At 38.2% G+C, this 17,753-nt stretch overlaps 1 protein-coding gene across 1 annotated transcript in view; it reads left to right on the plus strand.

Annotated features, from left to right (window-relative positions):
* ell (elongation factor RNA polymerase II) overlaps positions 1–17,753 on the plus strand; it is a 38,169-nt gene that overhangs the window by 9,200 nt on the left and 11,216 nt on the right. The window contains exons 2-6 of the mRNA XM_042005887.1: positions 5,900–5,944; positions 12,359–12,480; positions 14,289–14,452; positions 15,613–15,863; positions 15,973–16,097. Coding sequence (XP_041861821.1) covers positions 5,900–5,944; positions 12,359–12,480; positions 14,289–14,452; positions 15,613–15,863; positions 15,973–16,097 — 707 coding nt within the window. The remainder of the gene's footprint in view (positions 1–5,899; positions 5,945–12,358; positions 12,481–14,288; positions 14,453–15,612; positions 15,864–15,972; positions 16,098–17,753) is intronic.

A 17,753-nucleotide genomic window follows, 5' to 3' on the forward strand; every position in this document is an offset into this window, starting at 1 on the left:
ATATAATTGTAAAATAAATTAAAATGATTAAAAGTAAGATAAGTTAAAAGTTACATGAGAAAAGAAATGTTTTAACCTGGATTTAAAAACATCTACATTTAGTGAAAGTTTATTTTCTGCTTGCAGTTTGTTCCACTAAAAGCTAAATTCTGCTTCTCTGTGTTTAGTCTGGACTCCGGTCTGGACTAGTTGACCAGAGTCTTTGGACCTAAAAGCTCTGGTAGGTTTATTTTCTTTGAAGATGTCACAGATGTATTCTGGGCCTAAACCGTTCTGGCATTTGTAAACGATCAGAAGGGTTTTAAAATCTATTCTGTGACTAACTGGAAGCCAGTGTAAAGATTTCAAAACTGGTTTGATGTGTTCAGATCTCTTGGACCTAGTTAAAACTCTACCAGCAGCAGTAATCCAGTCCAATGGAGATGAATGCCTAGATGAGTTTCCCCTGGTCTTTCTGGGAGACTTAACTTTTAATTCTGTTGATGTTTCTCAGTTGGTAGCTGTCTTAGGCCTGTTACACACAACGATTTCTGGTTGTTTTTGTCCAGATTTTGCCTCTTCCCGACCTCGGACGGCAAACGCCCGATCATCGTGAGATTTCCCTGTCCAATCATCATTTGGTTTGTGGTGTGTTACGAGCCGAATTTGTCCATATAATCTGCTACGAAACGGGTCGTAGCCGACAATTGGGAACATTGAACATGTTTAATATTTCAGTGCCGATGTCTGAGGAACACCGACAACTTGTGCATTCTGACTGTGTGGATGGTGACGTGGTACGGAATGTAGCCAATCAGAGAGAGAGCTGGCTGGGGAACAAGAAAGTAAATAAAGTCCATGTTCACGCCGTCTCCAGTCTGTGTTTTTTTTCCAGTTCTGGCTTTTTCTTTAGTCCCAAGACCACTATCATTCCCTCGTCCTATACATCCCCTTCATTGCTGTGTGTTGTCTGTCACGTATGTCACATGTGCTCAGTGTGAACCTGCCTTCATCTGTGAAGAGCACAGGGCTCCAGTGGCGAAGTTGCCAATCTTGGTGTTCTCTGGCAAATGCCAAACGTCCTGCACGGTGTTGGGCTGTGAGCACAACCCCCACCTGTGGACGGTGGGCCCTCATACCACCCTCATGGAGTCTGTTTCTGACTGTTTGAGCAGACACATGCACATCTGTGGCTTGCTGGAGGTCATTTTGCAGGGCTCTGGCAGTGCTCCTCCTGTTCCTCCTTGCACAAAGGCGGAGGTAGCGGTCCTGCTGCTGGGTTGTTGCCCTCCTACGGCCTCCTCCACGTCTCCTGATGTACTGGCCTGTCTCCTGGTAGCGCCTCCATGCTCTGGACACTACGCTGACAGACACAGCAAACCTGTTTGCCACAGCTCGCATTGATGTGCCATCCCGGATCAGCTGCACTACCTGAGCCACTTGTGTGGGTTGTAGACTCTGTCTCATGCTACCGCTAGAGTGAAAGTACTGCCAGCATTCAAAAGTGACCAAAACATCAGCCAGAAAGCAGGAACTGAGAAGTGATCTGTGGTCACCACCTGCGGAACCACACCTTTATTGGGGGTGTCTTGCTAATTGGCTATAATTTACACCTGTTGTCTATTCCATTTGCACAACAGCATGTGAATTTGATTGTCAATCAGTGTTGCTTCCTAAGTGGACAGTTTGATTCATAGACATCAATATCGTCTATAATATTGTTATCAAAATATTTTAGAAAAATATTGTGATATCATTTTTTTTTTTTATCACTCCTAGTCTAAGGTGCCAGGTTATTTATTTATTTTAAATATATCTTTATTTATAACATCTACAACAAAATAACCAATGTACTTGTCAATACACTCACATTGTGCAGATACAGTTAACAGTGTTAAAAAAAATATTTTAGGCTAGGGCTGGGTTTAATTGATTTATAAATTTGAATTGATTCAAACTGAATAATTCCCAGAAAATTTCAAACTTTTTATAAATCCTCTTTTCTGATTGTTTTTTTCCATCAAAGCATTTTTGGCTGTCAGTCTGGGGTAACACTGTATTGTTACAGTATTTCAGAAATGCGTGTAGATGCATCAGATCAGATTATTACAATTATCAGATTACTCCAAGATAACAGATTTTGACTGTCAAGTAAATGCAGTGTGTTTTCTAAACGTACAGCATTTATCTGAGAATGTCTTTTTAAATTCTGGAAAAGTAGGCGGTGTTATACAATTAGCTGTAAATGAATCAATATCCAATTGGATTTAATTGAATCGAAATGGGCTGCTGTGAATCAAATCGATTCAGAAAGTTAGTGAGGATATCCAGCCCTATTTTAGGCTTTGAAAGTATACTCTCACCGATGATACCCATTCATTATTTCAGGTCCGTAGCGTGCATTGTAAAATGACCACATACCTCTGCAATGGGTATTATTTGATATATAGAATAGAACCTCCTTCAGCTTGTCATCACAGGAAGCCTCTAGCCGTACTAATAATGGAAGAAGTGTTCCTTTCTATATGGGTTGTGTGCTGCTTTCTTACATGAAAACGTTGGATTTGTATCTGTGCCTAGAAGAAAGGCCATTATAAGCAGCTGTAGCCTTAAATAAGTTTCACATTGGAATACTATCTGTTGAAAATGAAAACTCAGGACTTCATTTTATAACAAAGAACAAGAAACGCTATAGAACACCAGAAGGCTTGGGCTGTGGTGAGTGTGTTACTAGTGGAGAAAAGGCTTAAGACTGATCAAATTCAGAGTTTGCTATTTTCTCTTCTTACATTTGTTTGTTGGTGCTCTTTTTTGAGCCTGAAGTAAAGGCCTTTTGAGTAACCACTTTCACTTCACTTTTTTAAGGCCCAAAATAAACAAGACAACAGCAGTTTGAAGAACTTAATTTGACATTTAGTGATCTTTTACGACTTCAGTTCTCTGTTAAAATGTTTCTTTGTGACAAGGGTAGCTTGTAATCCTGCTTTAAATTACCAGAATGTTTCCTCAGCTGTTCTGTAGCAGAATGGTTAAAAAAAACTGAACTTTCTGAGCTTTTCATGTGTCACATCATGGTGACCAATTAGACGATGTAGCTGTTCATCTGTGAATTTTATGGAACATGAAGTGTTGTCACTTAAAAACTGTCTGTCTTTCTTAAACTGTTGATGGTGTAACGAACACTGCATGTACTGATCCAGCCTTTACAATGAAGGGGAGTAAACATAAGAAACTGATGTTTCCATTTGTTGTTAAAGATCAAAAGTAGCTCTTGTTTTCGTTTTTTTTAAACTTGTTTGAAAGACACCAAAAGCTTCAGAGTGTCCTTATAGTAGTAAAGAGCCTGTGTCAGTGAATACACAAATGAATAGACCCAATTAAGCCTACATGTTACTTTGTGAGACACTCGGATGAAGGGTTGGAATGGTATGCCACGTTTTCACCCAAGACATACTCAACAATGATGAGCATTGAAAGTAGATACACCCATTACCTTTTCACCTTTTGGAGAGTGTATAGCACAACGTGCTCTTTCCACTTCAGAAATCCTAGACAGGTTGAACATCTCATCAGTGCGACCTTAATGCAACTAAACACCTGACAATTTGAGCACTGCAGCCATACTCGGTGGGATTACAGACATGGCTATTACTGTGCATATTTCCTACAACACCTAGAAATATGTTACCAGTGCGCCCAGAGACTCAGCTGCTCTTCTCTGTGAATATGTAATTTGAAATAAAAGTTAATTGAGCTAAATGTGACCAGTCTTTGATATATTTTGCTTTTTAAAAAAACATACTAACATTTAAATTCTGGTGAGACACCCTGTATTGGTATCTTGTAATTATTGTTAATGACCTGGGGGCTTGAGATTGTTTTGTTTTTATTAAGGACTCTGTCCTAACAGGCAAGTCTAAGAGTAAAAGAAATGGTTCAATAAACAGCATTTGATGGTGAAATACCAAAATCTTTAACCCAACAATGTGAAGCTTGAAATTAGGGTTTTCCAGGTTTTTTATTTTTAGTAGGATATAAAGAATAATAGATACATCTTGCATTGCAGATGTTTTGCCAACAACAATATTGTTTTTTACAATTCCAGTTTATATTTATAACCTTTTATCTTCATGATGTAGATTTATACTCAACACCTGCCTTGTTGGTTTAATACACACATAGTTGTATTCACATTTTTTTAATTACAACCATTTAAAATTCTATGTTTATTGTTTACATACACATATTTGAAAAGTGGAATCCATCCATGTGTTTTTTTTTTAAGTGTTATACTTCTATTTGCTTTGTAATTAAAACCGGGAAAATTGTAGATGGATAGTTAGTGTGTATTTTATAGGAAGCAAACTTCAACAACAGTGTCATCAGTTTAGTTTTTATCACAGGATACTTTGCTGCAAGTCCAGGCTGTGTCAGACTGATCCCTATTCTGTTGCTGGCTGGCACTGTGTGGGAACATCCACGGCCTCAATCTCTGGTCAGGACCCGTCCTGTCCCGAGGGTTAGCTCTGTGGAACATTCTGGGCTCAGGTCCCAGAGAATAGTGACATGTCAGCAGCCCGTTCAAATGAACAGGCTGAGGGTAGCACTATGTTAGCACTGCTGCAAAGGGGGGAGGGCATCGGGTGGGACTACTCAAACTGAAGCTGTGTTGAACATTTCTGGGGTTCCATGCTCCAAGTAACCACGGAGCATGGTTACGTGAAAGGTCTGGCTCTTTGGGTAAACTCTGGTTGTTCAGTGTTCGGGACAAAATGCAGCAGTTTTTTGTGTTAAATATGATTAATTTGACAAGTCTCAGAAGTGTTTAATCAGTCTCTGATATCATGGACAACATGGTATTCAATCATGCCCTCACTTAAAACATTACTTAACATCAAAATAGTTCTGATTGATGTGATGGAAAATATTGTCACAATATTTTTTTTCTGCATTGATCTATATCAGTCTTTATCACAGTTTAGGATTTGACAATGCTCGGTGTGTCTGTGTCAAGACACTTTCTTCATATGGATTTTACAGTTGTATTTATATTCCCATTACACATCACTGCACCTGAGCAACACAATACCTTATTTTGTGTCTGGATCACATTCACATGCATTAGTCATTCTGCAGTTCTCATGCAGTTAAGTTCTTTGCAACTTATTCTTTGTACATTCAAATGCCACAAAGTAACTTCATTTTTCATTTATTTTTTATGTCACTTCACCAATTCAGCCTGTTTTTATTGGTATAAATATAAATGGTGGCAAACATGAGACCTTCCTTCTGCACATGGGAGCGCTCAAATTAACGTAACAGAGAGGTTGAATGAGGTAGCTCTACTGAAATAGATATCATCCCCACTTGGGATTATATATAAAAAAGATTATTAAATGAACATCTGAATAAGATGTGGAAAATACTACAGGTGGCCTTCTAGTCATGTAGAAAACTTTCATTATAGTAACTATAATGGAGGAGTACTTCTCCATATAGTATGTGTGATGTAACCTCTTCTTTAAGAGAGCCCCCTGTACAGCATAAACATATTACAGATCTTCTGTATTGCTTGTACCTGCTAGGAAGCGCCAGTCCAAATGTGTAGCTTGGTAGGGGAAACACTAGAATGAGAAGGGTTAATGGTCTAAATTTTTTCACAAAAAGTTGGTGTGGATATAACAGAATGTCATTTATGGACCATCTTGCTGATCTTAAAGCATTTCTTAAAACTAATGTAAACCTTTTACTGTTAGTTTTGCTCTTTTGTTTTGCCGCCTTATGCTTCTATTGAAATATTTTAATCTGTGTATCAGCAGTTAATTGGACATCTTTTAAAATCTTGCCAAGATACTTGCCTGATTTGAGTATTTAATGTGTTAAAGTAAAAATTGTTCATTATTTTGTTTGATCATTGCAGGTCCTGTCGTCGCGGCCATTGATCAGATTTAATGGAAACCAAGGGGTAAGAACACGTTTTCACCATCTCAGCACTCTTATACATGCAGATATGGTTTAAAGTAGTTTGTCTTAATGTTATTCCAGCTAGATTAAAAGTGAGCTTGTCCAGACACACCACACTAAGTAGCTTTTGTAGAATTATGACCACAACTTCATTCTTCATTAAATGAAGGTCTATTTAAGTTAAATATTTCCTCATTTTGCTGCTTTAACACAGACTTCCAGATTTTCTCCCTTATCATTGCACTTCAGTGTTACATCTTAAAATGTGTAAAACGGAAGTAAGGAAAATGCTCACATTGCTGTTCTAAAATTACTGTAGTTATTTTTTATATATGCATTGTATGATGCCTTATGTCTGTACTTCTGGACTCTTTGACCCCTTTAGGGTAATGTTTCTCATACACTCATTTTACCATAAAATTTGGTTTGTTTTGCTTTAACATTTTTCCAAATGACAGCTTAATCTCCCATGCTATGGTAATATGTCAGGAAGAAACTCATTGCAGTGTCCTCTCCTGTTACCTTGTACTGCTTAACTCAGTGTATATAGTAAGATATAGTGTGAAATGCAAAGGGAAGGATCATGTTATTCAATGCCAGCATCCTCATGTTTCTGTCCCTAGTAGGAACTTTGGTTGATGATGAAATTTGATCTAATGCATCAGTCTTGCAAGATATGCCGCAGTACTGTAGGCCGTCTTTTCAAACACCAGCCTTGTTGTATTCAAGCCTCTGAAGCTTTTCAATCTTTTTTAGTTGGAAATACGATCCAGTCTATCAACTTTTTCTAAAAGAAACGTGAACCATTAAAAAAAAAAAAAAAAAGCAATGTAACAATATTTGCCAGCACGGTAAGAAAATATTATTAAAACTGGATTTAAAAAAAAAACAAACAAACATTGAAAAGCATTAACTCATTACAATTATCTCCATGACAAAGATCAGGTTAGCCCCATGTCTCGGCCTGCCTTGCCTTTTTTTTTTTTTTTTCATCCTTAGATAATACATGTTAGCTGCATTTGCTCTTTATTGCTAATGGTCGCTGCTTTTGATAACAAAACTCTTATGTAGGTGCCAGTACTCCTGTATCATCAATTTGTTATCCTCCCAAAAAGGCGAGGGCAAATAAAAAAGGTTATCATGTGAATCTGGCCACTCTGTTTGCTTTTCCTCATTAGACTGCTTTAGGTTTCTTTGACATGCACGTGCCTGGTTCTCTTGGTAATTTGGTGTGTCCAAACACTGCATTAGTAATGTATTTGTCCAAAATATTGTCATTACTGACTGTTTGTGGTCTTTGTATCAGTGTAGCATAATGATGCTACAAAATGCATAATTTCCCACTCCTGCACTTTAACTCTTTAATTTGCACTTCTTCCCGTACGCCCCAGGCTGCTGCTGTTGTTGTGTGATTTGATTATGAGCTTATCATTGGACATCAAATTTAAGAAACTTGCACAGGTTGGCACCATACTGAGAAATATGGAGGAAGCATGTGAATTTCTTTTATTCACAGAAGGAAATCACTGCAGTGTTTTCCTGAAGATTCTGTAGGGTTTCACATCTGTGCATTACTTTATTGAAATGTTATTTATGATATCAAAGTAAAAAAAAAGAAGAGATTATGGAGAGAAACTTAAACTAAATTGGAAAAGTCGAAATGACTTAAAATGTCACTGATAACAGTAAAAGCATGAGTCTGTGTCTGTTGCATATTAACTATATATAACAATAAATTGCAGGGTATAGATGCCAACTGAAGGAAAAAAAAAGTATGTGAATAGTGGAATTATTTATTAATGACTTGCCAGAAGGTTTGTTATACAGAACCGTTCTGGAAAGCCTTTGCTGGAAAGTGAAAAGACAGATGATTAGATGAATTACCCAACTGTAACTGTATTTCCTTTGTTACTGTTAAAATTTAATTTCTCCTGGAACCAGTCTGAAGAACAACAAATTCAGCTTTTCTGTTGAGACCTTCACTCTTGCTTTTTGTAAACGTTTAATGGTGGTCACAGCTGAAAAAAGTCTTTAACTGTGTGAGAGTGCACAGATTCAAGTTGCCACGGCCATAAACTCACATTCAAGTCTAGCAAGATGGCTTCTTTTTTTAGCAACCGTTTCTTAACATCACCTTTCCAAGCATCCTTTTTATTTGTACTCACTGGTCTGCTTCAGGATTTTGATTCTGGGCTCATTTATGTCTGAACAGTGAGATCTTCTACACTCAGCCCCCACAGAATGAAAGATTTGAGGCATTTTACCTATTCAGACAAACTGGTAGACCTCTAAAAGCCTAATATATAGGCCTCTAGCAAGCAGGTCGTGGCTCAAAAGTTTGTAAACCACTGCTCTAGACAGATGTGACCAATATGTGGCATTATTTCAGAGTGCACAGTAGGCAGGATGTGAGGCAAAAATTGAGCTGTGTTAACGTTACACATTGAAACATTGAAAAGTACTGAAAACACGAGGCTCCTTCCTGTGTTATCAATACTCCATGTATCGGAACTTATCCACATTAATGAAGTGCAAGTGGAAAGTAAAACACAGATCAGTAGAGAGGAAAATAAAATGGCAATTGAACAACATTAAGTGATCCAATATTTTATCAACTTTTCTTAATTCAAATCCCCAGAACATGACCATTACACTGCAGAATGTTTAGGAAAGTGGCCTACATATAGTGTTTGTGTGTGTGTGTTGGCCCAATAATCCTAATTTGATGTTTTCTAGGAAGTGTGCAGAGAGAAAAGATGAGACTACTTGTTAGCAGAGCAAGGAGGTGATGGACAGCCTTTTTTTAAAAATCCACTTCTCATGGTCCACTTTTGTTTTTGTTTTTTGTTTTTTTTTTTTTGCTTTTTGTTTTTTTTTCTTGCTCTGATGGGTCTAGATTTATGACAAAGCTGCAGCGAGGAAGGTTTTTGATTTGCAAGTTGAACTGAACGACATGCTGTGCTTTAACCTGTCCGGAGGGCAAACACGACTTAACAGAGGAAAGCTAATTCTATGTTACAGTATCTGTAGCTATACTATTCCTTTGCCTGGACAGCATAAAGGAGGTCAGAAATACCTCTTGGTGTTATCCTCTAACCAAACTGGATACACAATTTATTTTTCCAAATTCCAAAGAGCCAGGCCTTCTCGTCCAACATCTGTGTCTGACCTCACAAATGCACTTCTGGAGGAATGGTCAAAAATTCCTATACACACACTCCTAAACCTTGTGGAAAGCCTTCCCAGAAGAGTTGAAGCTGTTATAGCTGCAGTTGCCAACATTATATAACATCAGACCTTTTTATCTTTTATTCTTCTTCTTGGTAATGATCCATCTCTTTAGAGACTCTGCTGTCTCATGGTTTATGTATGCACATAGTGGTTTTAATGCTAATGATTGTTAAACTGAAACCTAAACCATTTGGTGCAGAGGAGCCTCTTCTCACAATGCAATTTTCTACAGTGTGAGTCAGTGAGCCAACTTAGTCACTCCCTTGTGCCCTGCTTTTACAGCCAGTTCCTCTACCTCTTGATTATATCTAGGCTCACACAGTCACCATATCCCCTACTGCTGTGTTTTCAAATAAGCATATAAAATAGTGAAGGCTGTACATTTACTTGGGTTTTTTGCAGCTGCAGCATAATACAGTCCGTGTTGCTGTTTGTCTTTTATTGGCTGCTTGTTTTACCACTATATTTTCTACAGTGTGTTTTAAGCTTGGCATGGTTGTTGCATTTACTTTCTTAAGCCCCCAAATAACTTTAAATTGCAAAGCATTTAATCCTCCTCAACTGTGCTGTCCTGATCTGTCGTCTTGTTGCTGGCAATGGCAGCGGTTTTGCAGTGATGCTTTATTCTGTTGCTGTGAAGAGGGGTGTATGTGGTCCGACTGTAAATTTAGATGGTACCGTACGTTAAATCCCAATACCAAGGATTTCTCAGCTCAGCATTACTCCCTACTGCAGACTCCTTTTGCCTCCTGTCCCCCTGCTTCACTCATACACCCTCATGACAGAAAAAAAGCAGAAATCATCAGATCTAGCTACCACTGATCCAGTTATCACAGTTTTGCCCTCAAAATTGCTGAGATCCTTATGTTTCTCTCTTTCTGTTTCATATACAATATTTAAAGAAACCTTGACAGTTTTCTTGCCTTCTATATCACCCCTTGACAATAATTTCTGTAGAAAAATCATCAGTGTCATTCATTCATGTCATACCTGTTAGTTTTTGAACATTGTAGTAGACTTGTATGATATGTTTTCTTCTTTAGGGGCTTAAGGTGTCATTTATAAGTGGCTTAATGTTTTTCTGCTCCTGGAGACAATGTTGTTTCTCCATCTTTTATTATGATGTTCAGTCTACAACATTGTAGTATACAAGGGTAATACGCTATTAACAGAGGATATTTAGTTATGATAATGCAGATTTAAAATAAGGACAAAGCTCCTTCAATTATTTGTAATGTTCATCTACCTAATTTACTGGTTTCTTTGTTTGGGGAGCAGCCTCAGTTGCATGAAACTCAATTGCAGAATTATGGATTACTCAAAAGGTGGTATTAAATGAAGTAATTAAGTAAGCAAACCAATCATATCCTCATATTTACTTAAATTAGGCCACCTGCATCCCTCTCACGTGTGGAGATCTTTGTTGCACAGAGCTTAGCCGCCTATATTTTGACTGCATGGCAGTTCCAGCATTGAGGTAAAGTGAGTCACATCCTGAGCCTCTTATCCAGGTTAGGTCATTAGCAATGAACTAGGGGTGTGCCATCTTAGGTTGTGTATAAGTAGCACAGAAAACTGCAAATGACCCATCAATTCAGCACCACTGACTACTACTAGCCACAAGCAGTTAGTTTTGTCTATTATGTTACAAATTAATTGCACATTGCCCCAGTGCTTCTCTTGTATGACTAAGCTCAAGGGGAAATGCACATATATATATAACCCCAGATGAAGTGTATGAAACTGTACTTATAATAGTTTTCTTCTGTTAATCTTTTTGCAAGTGAGGCTGTAATGTCATTTAAACACATCATTAAAAACCTGCTAGTATCCACGCCTTCTCCCAAACTGCGAGATTGAACATGTAATGTTTAACTTTTAAATAATTTGCTAAATAAAATATTAAATAGCATTGTAACCTATCTATCAAAACAACATACTGTTTTGATAAATTAGTCTAAACCAACAGACAAAGCTATTGTTTGTTATTCTGACAACAACAACAACAACCGGCAGCTTCTTCTCTAACCTGGGATGGGAACGCATGAGGTGCTGCCGCATGTTGTAGTGTTTCTATTATATTCTATTTTGGCTTTAAACAACTTACATATGGAGTAAGTCTTGTCCATGCCTTGTTAGTTCTCATTTCCATAAAAAACAAAGTGTTTCCAAACTCTAGCCTTCAAACGCGATAAGTAAATCTCATGATTTCTGTCTGTGGCTGAAAGGCTAATTGCTGCCTTCTTGGTATCTCTGTTTACTGTGTGCATGTTCCTGCCACATTTTTCAACTGTTGCTGTCATTTAATTATTATGAAAAATAATATATTTTAAACATTTATTAGTCATAATGGAAACTCCACATTCCAATTCGATTAAATGGGGAATCAGCTTGCCACTATTAGCAACCATAGTCATGTTATTGTATCGGGTAAGTGTGAGGCACAATCTTTGGTTGTGAGGTTGTATGAATTCACTCAGCCAGTGATATACACCTAGAAACTCAACCCAAGACGATGTTTACTAGTCTTTCATTTTGAACACTTTTCACATCATTTTAACCTTTTACTTCACAGCCTAATGAAACTAATTTCAGGAGAATCAGAAATGTTTGTTACTCTGAGTTTTGTCTTTAACATCTAGAATCAAAATTTCATTGGCACTTGGCATGGTATTTCTACACTTTCAGCAAAGTTTAGCAGCTTGTTTATCAGTAGATATTTGTTGACTTTAGCAGCTAGTCGACAGTTTCCTTCATAGTCTCTTAAAATAAAAGTGTTGCTTGAGAAATGTAATTATTATTAAGAACATGCATAGCTGTGCGAAAGGCTACTATATACTGCTGAAATACCTGTAAATAAGTTAGCAGTTATCTTAACTTTGTGTTGAAGACATATGTAGGACAACTACTTAAAACTTTACATTCTTGGTGTTTTTAATATCAAAACAATGTTTGAAGCTTAACCATAGTTTTGTCCTGGTCAGCAGTAAATACAAAAGATATGCAGATTTTTAAGGAATGTAAAATTACTCATATATATATATATAATGAGGGAGCAAAATTGCTTACAGTTTTATAAGCATGTCACAATTCTATTATATGGGTATATCTTGAATCCATATCAACAATATATCTAAATTAGGTTTGATCTGTTCATGTTATTTTTTTTCTCTGTCTTCAACAGAAAATTTCCATACCACGGTCAGAAAATTCCAGTGAGCTCCAAACGTTTACTTTTGACCTGTCAAATGTGGGCAGAGATAACCCGCAGGGCAGCTTCGACTGCATCCAGCAGTACATATCTAGGTAAAAGCAAACAGTCATATTCAGTTCAACTTTGGGTTTTTTTTCTTTCTTATGTGCTTTTTGTTGCACACATGAACAAGATGTACTATTAAATTAAAGGTATGACTTATTATTCAAGCACTGCATAGATTGTGAAAAAGCTGGACTTAATTTAAATTATTATCAACTCCATGAAGACATTGTTTATGAGACTTGGGGCTGGAGGTGATTCACCAAGCCCCTCAGTTGGATACTTGACAGCTTCCTTCTAATGAATATTTGGGAACTTTGGCTCTAAGTACCAATCAAAATAGGATGCTGCACTTGTGAGGGTTACCAGCCTTGCAAAAGGTGAATTATTTTTGTTTTTAACCTTTGAATTCTCACTAAAAACAAGGGTTACAAGGAAACAGTAATGCACATTCTTTATCCATGGTGTTAATATTTTGTTTTTGATGTTTTTTATTTAAAACTAAAAACACTCAGAGAGCACAAACCTTCACCAAGCGATTGTAATTTTGTTTGTGCCAGTGACTGAGACAAGTTCTAATGCCAAAATTATCCCCAGCTCCCCAAGGGCAGACACAAACCTATGTCACAACCCGGTAGTCACATGGCCATGAACGGCTTGCCAGCCCCGCATTCTCCTAGCATCCATGTTGAAGTGTGCAACTTGTTCTCATAGTTGTCTCCATCGATTTGATAAAAAGAAACCACTTTTGGCATCTATCCCAAAAAAAAAAAAAAAACATCTAGCCGCTAGCTAGATGTCACATCTTTCTGGGCTTTTGTGTCTTTTTGGTAGTTTCAAGAACGATCTCTTGTCTATAGAACAACTATATTTATGGCAGCCACAAGACAACTTTCACAAATATCATCAAAATCCATCCATTACTTTTTGAGTTATGTTGCTAACAAACCAACCACCTATAACATAACCCACGCCTTGGTGGAAGTAATGAGAACTAAGTGCAAAGCAAAGAAGGTTCATGTAGATGTTCTGTAAGCTTCAGCTATGCTGTATTTCCAGTGTAAATTTGATTTAAGTTTATATGCATGTTTATAGCCTTCTAAATTTTCAGCTTTAATTATCTTCTGTTGCGAATGTTTACTCTTGCAGCAGAAGTTCAAACTAAATAGGACTTGTTGTGGGCTCTCCCATTTTTAAGCACAGTAATTCATTTTTAATGTGTTTTCTACAAACCAGACATATTCAGTGCTTAATTAAATTAATCCAAACAGATGTCTTGGTATTAAGGAAGTTTAAAAAAAAAAAATAACAGGCTAGGAAAACATGAGTCCTCTGCTTTCCTGCCACTCTGATTTCTGGCCCCATTATTCTGCAAGTATTTATAACAAGTGGGTCAGGCAAAGTTCACTCAAATCTGATTGGATAGTCAACCTTGAGTAGCAGTGTAAAACCCAAATGAGAGACCTCAGCTTCCACTAACTGTGCCAGCAGCATCTCATTTTCTGCCAAATCCTCAACAAAGTGAAGGGGAATCAAAGACAGCCGGGAAGTCAGAAAAGAATAGGAGTTGATGTAGCAGTGATCCGTACTGTGGGAACCCACTGTTGTGTGGAAATTGAAAAAATAATAGTTGTGCCCCCAGGGGGTTTATTGGATCTCAATTAAGCAGGAATGCACTGTGAAAGAATGAGTTATTTCAAATAGTCGAATCTTAGATTTATGATTATAAGTAATTACGGGAAATAGTTTTTAGTAGAGGATTTGTGTTGATCTGTGTGTGATTGCCTTTGAATTTTCTACTTTAAGCTTCCACTCAGTTCATGCCTTCCTTTCTCAAATCTTTTCTTTGTTTTTGCAGTGAAGGCAGTATTCAGCTGGATTGTTTGGGTGGGATCCAGGACAAGATTACAGTAAGAGCCACTGACGACTCTTACCAGAAGGCCAGAGAAAGCATGGCCCAAGTTGAGGAGGAGACTCGCAGTAGGAGTGCCATTGTCATTAAACCTGGTGGAAGATATGTAGGTGAGGAGATGTTATAGCAATGCACAAATACCATTGGTCAACTAGTCTTTTTTTTTTTTCTTTTTTCTTAAAGTCGCCTGCTTTCAAAGACTGATCACAATACCTTTTTCACTTATGTTGGTTGAGCATTGTAACCAGAGTAACCAAGAAAAATTCCCACTTTAACACCATAAATTTGTCAGGAGTTGAATAGCAGGAAGAGACTAGAAGAATCTGTGCATTGCAAACATCCAAATGTTCCATGTGTTTGCATAGCCTTGCTATGCTGGAAAATGGGTTCATATTGGACCTGATTGGTTGTTTGGATCCAAGACTACATGGCAGAGGGCCAGTACACTGCCAGCATGCCTCATCTATAACAAGGACTTTATTGAATTTGATGCTAGTTGGTTTCTCAATGCTCCTTAGTTAATGTGTGTGCTCCCCATACACACTGATCCCCCTTGTCCCTAACCTTATGAATGTAATTTAAATTAAGAGGAAGAAATGCCAGATTGTCCCCCAGTATAACACACCAGCTTCCTGACTTTCTGTTTTGCTATCAGGTGTAGAGTAAAAACCACATTGTGCTACAGTTGTAGCCAAGGGCTCCTGCATGCCTGACTCATTGCTTTGAAAGAGGTCCACTATAAGCCTATTAACAGTAAAGCAAAGAGATAAAAAAGTAAGTTGAGTCCACATGCTCTGTGGAACCAGTGTTTCAATCACAGTAGATGACTGGAAAGAAAAAAAAAAGAATGTTTGTGGGAGGCAGTGATGACTGGTGTTTGCAGTATGTCTAAAAGTATGTGGCAACACCAAGGATTACTCATGATAAATCATCTGTAAGTCATCTAAAGTTCTTCCAGTTGTTACCAGCCACTGACTTAAAAGATGTTGAAAGAAATATATGCATTTTGTGATCAGTTGTTAAGAAAGTACCTACATACTGTAACTTGAATAATTTTATAGCAATACTTGGGTTTCAGTTGTAGATTATAGTATAATTCACTCAATTCCCCTTGTAATGAAACATAACTTCATTTAGGCTTCATAAATGTGTACATTAGAGTTAGTGATGTTGTAGTGAACTAAGCAAATACCTGCTCATTGTTTGACTTTTTGCTAGTAAATTTCTATTAAGTAAAACACGTTCTTTACCACACATCCTCACCTCTCAGGTAAGAAAGTTCAGATCCGGAAACCGGCACCTGTCCCTTCAGACATCGCCCCCTTACGGAGGACGTCTCGACCTGTCCTTATCTCCAGTAGTACACAAAAGAAAGGCACGACTCAGCATCGACCTCTCCGTGAGCGCCTCATACACCTGCTGGCCCTCAAGCCTTACAAAAAGCCTGAGCTGATCCTGAGGTTACAGAAGGACGGCCTCTCGCAACTAGACAAAGACTCCCTGGACAGCCACCTGCAACAGGTCACTCTTTTTCATTCATACACTTTCATTGTCATAATATTATAGCATTAGCATCATTTCATAATATCAATTATGAACTTACCCATGACTTCTAACCATTTCTCTTTAGGTTGCCAATCTGAATGGGAGAGAAAACACCTTCACATTGAAGGACTTTATGTATAAGGAAATCCAGAAGGATTGGCCAGGTTACACAGAGGGAGACCAGCAGCTTCTCAAAAGAATTCTGTTCAGGTATGTCAGACATTAATGAATTAAGCGTGTACACTACCGTTCAAAAGTTTGGGGTCACTTCCCTATTGAATCCCATGGCAAAGTGACCCCAAACTTTTGAACGGTAGTGTATGTGAATGCCCAAGGTGGGATGTGAGAGGTGCACCTTGTTATAGTCATTCAGTTGTCCTGAGTGAGTGCTTCCCACCCAATACTAGCAGCATGTGCAATATCAGTAAAGTTAGTTTTGCAATTTTTACAAATGCATTTTTTGACAGATTTGTTTAATATATTGTGTAATATAACGTTCCTCTTGTTGCTGGGTAAAATTTCCTTAGGTTTAAAGTTGAGAGGTTGTAGAGTACAGGTCTGTGATGTAAACTAAGCAGCTTATTTACTGAGCAGAATCACACCAAGTGATGATATAGGAATCAAAAAGCACCTTAACACTGTAATAAATTATTACAGAATGCCAGTTATGCATGCAAGCACAATATCCCATTTTAATGTGTACAAAACCAGTACACATACATATTAATGTATGTAGGGCTGTCAAAGATCTCATGATTACAAAACAATTTGGCGGTGTGATTAACCGTATTTTCCTCAGTTAATTTTTATGTCACAATTAGGCCTGTCACGATAACCAATTTAGCTGTACGATAAATTTTCTCAGAAATTATCGCGATAAACGATAATATTGCGCAAAGCGCTAATGTGTCATTTTGAGACCATTCTCAACTAATATAATAATAATAATGCAAGTACACATTTTCAAAGATCAATAAACTAAATAAATAAAAGCGCCTTTTTCACATAAGCCGGGACGCCGGCCCAAAAGTAATGCAGCCCACTGGGAATCCTCCCAAACCTCTCGATTAGCCGGCATTGCTCTTAATGTGTATTTTGTCAAATACGCTAGTGTTAACCATTCCCGCTTCTTATCCGCCGATAGTAGTCGGAGGACACGGGGGAGATCCGTCCTCTCCAGGGCCGAAGTGGAGTTGGCTTCGGGGTTAACTCCCAATTACTCTCTTCTCTCGCCGCTCACGGCGTGGAGCACCATAAAAAAAAGGAAACAGCGGTTGTGCTGAGAAACGGCTTTATTATAACGCACCGTTATTGTTTTTCCTGACTGTTCTGCCTAACCGCTCCGTCTCTTCTCTTCACACCTTTTCTTCTTCTGCTACTCTCGTTCCTCATAAGCTCTTCTTCTCCTCCCTCTGCGCTCACGCTCACTCTCACGCGCACTGAGCTGCTGGATCGCACACACAAAGTTAGACACATCGCACAACACTAGTATATAGGCTGACTCTATTTGCGTAATGTGCCTGCGGATTACAGGGGTTATTACGGTAGACCAGGAAGTGGGGGCTTTGTACTGACGTCGTAAGCTAGATGTGTGTGTTCTGCTTACATGTGGGGAGCAGCGAAATGATAAAAGAGGAGGTGCTTGCATCTATTATTTCTCCATTCGACTTATTTACATATTTCAGCATGAGAATCGGAGGTTTAGCGCGAGAGCGTGAGAAGCCACTTAAATGCGCAAGTCTCACGGCCATTGCGTGTTGGCAGCCCTGCAAAACAAATGCGGCTTACCGGCTCGTGCTGCAACATGCTGCAGTCAAGTATGACACCAGAGAGATCACTCCGCAACAAACCAGAGCGTTGGGTCGA

Source organism: Melanotaenia boesemani, chromosome 14 (assembly GCF_017639745.1).
Source record: "Melanotaenia boesemani isolate fMelBoe1 chromosome 14, fMelBoe1.pri, whole genome shotgun sequence".
Taxonomy (NCBI): domain Eukaryota; kingdom Metazoa; phylum Chordata; class Actinopteri; order Atheriniformes; family Melanotaeniidae; genus Melanotaenia; species Melanotaenia boesemani.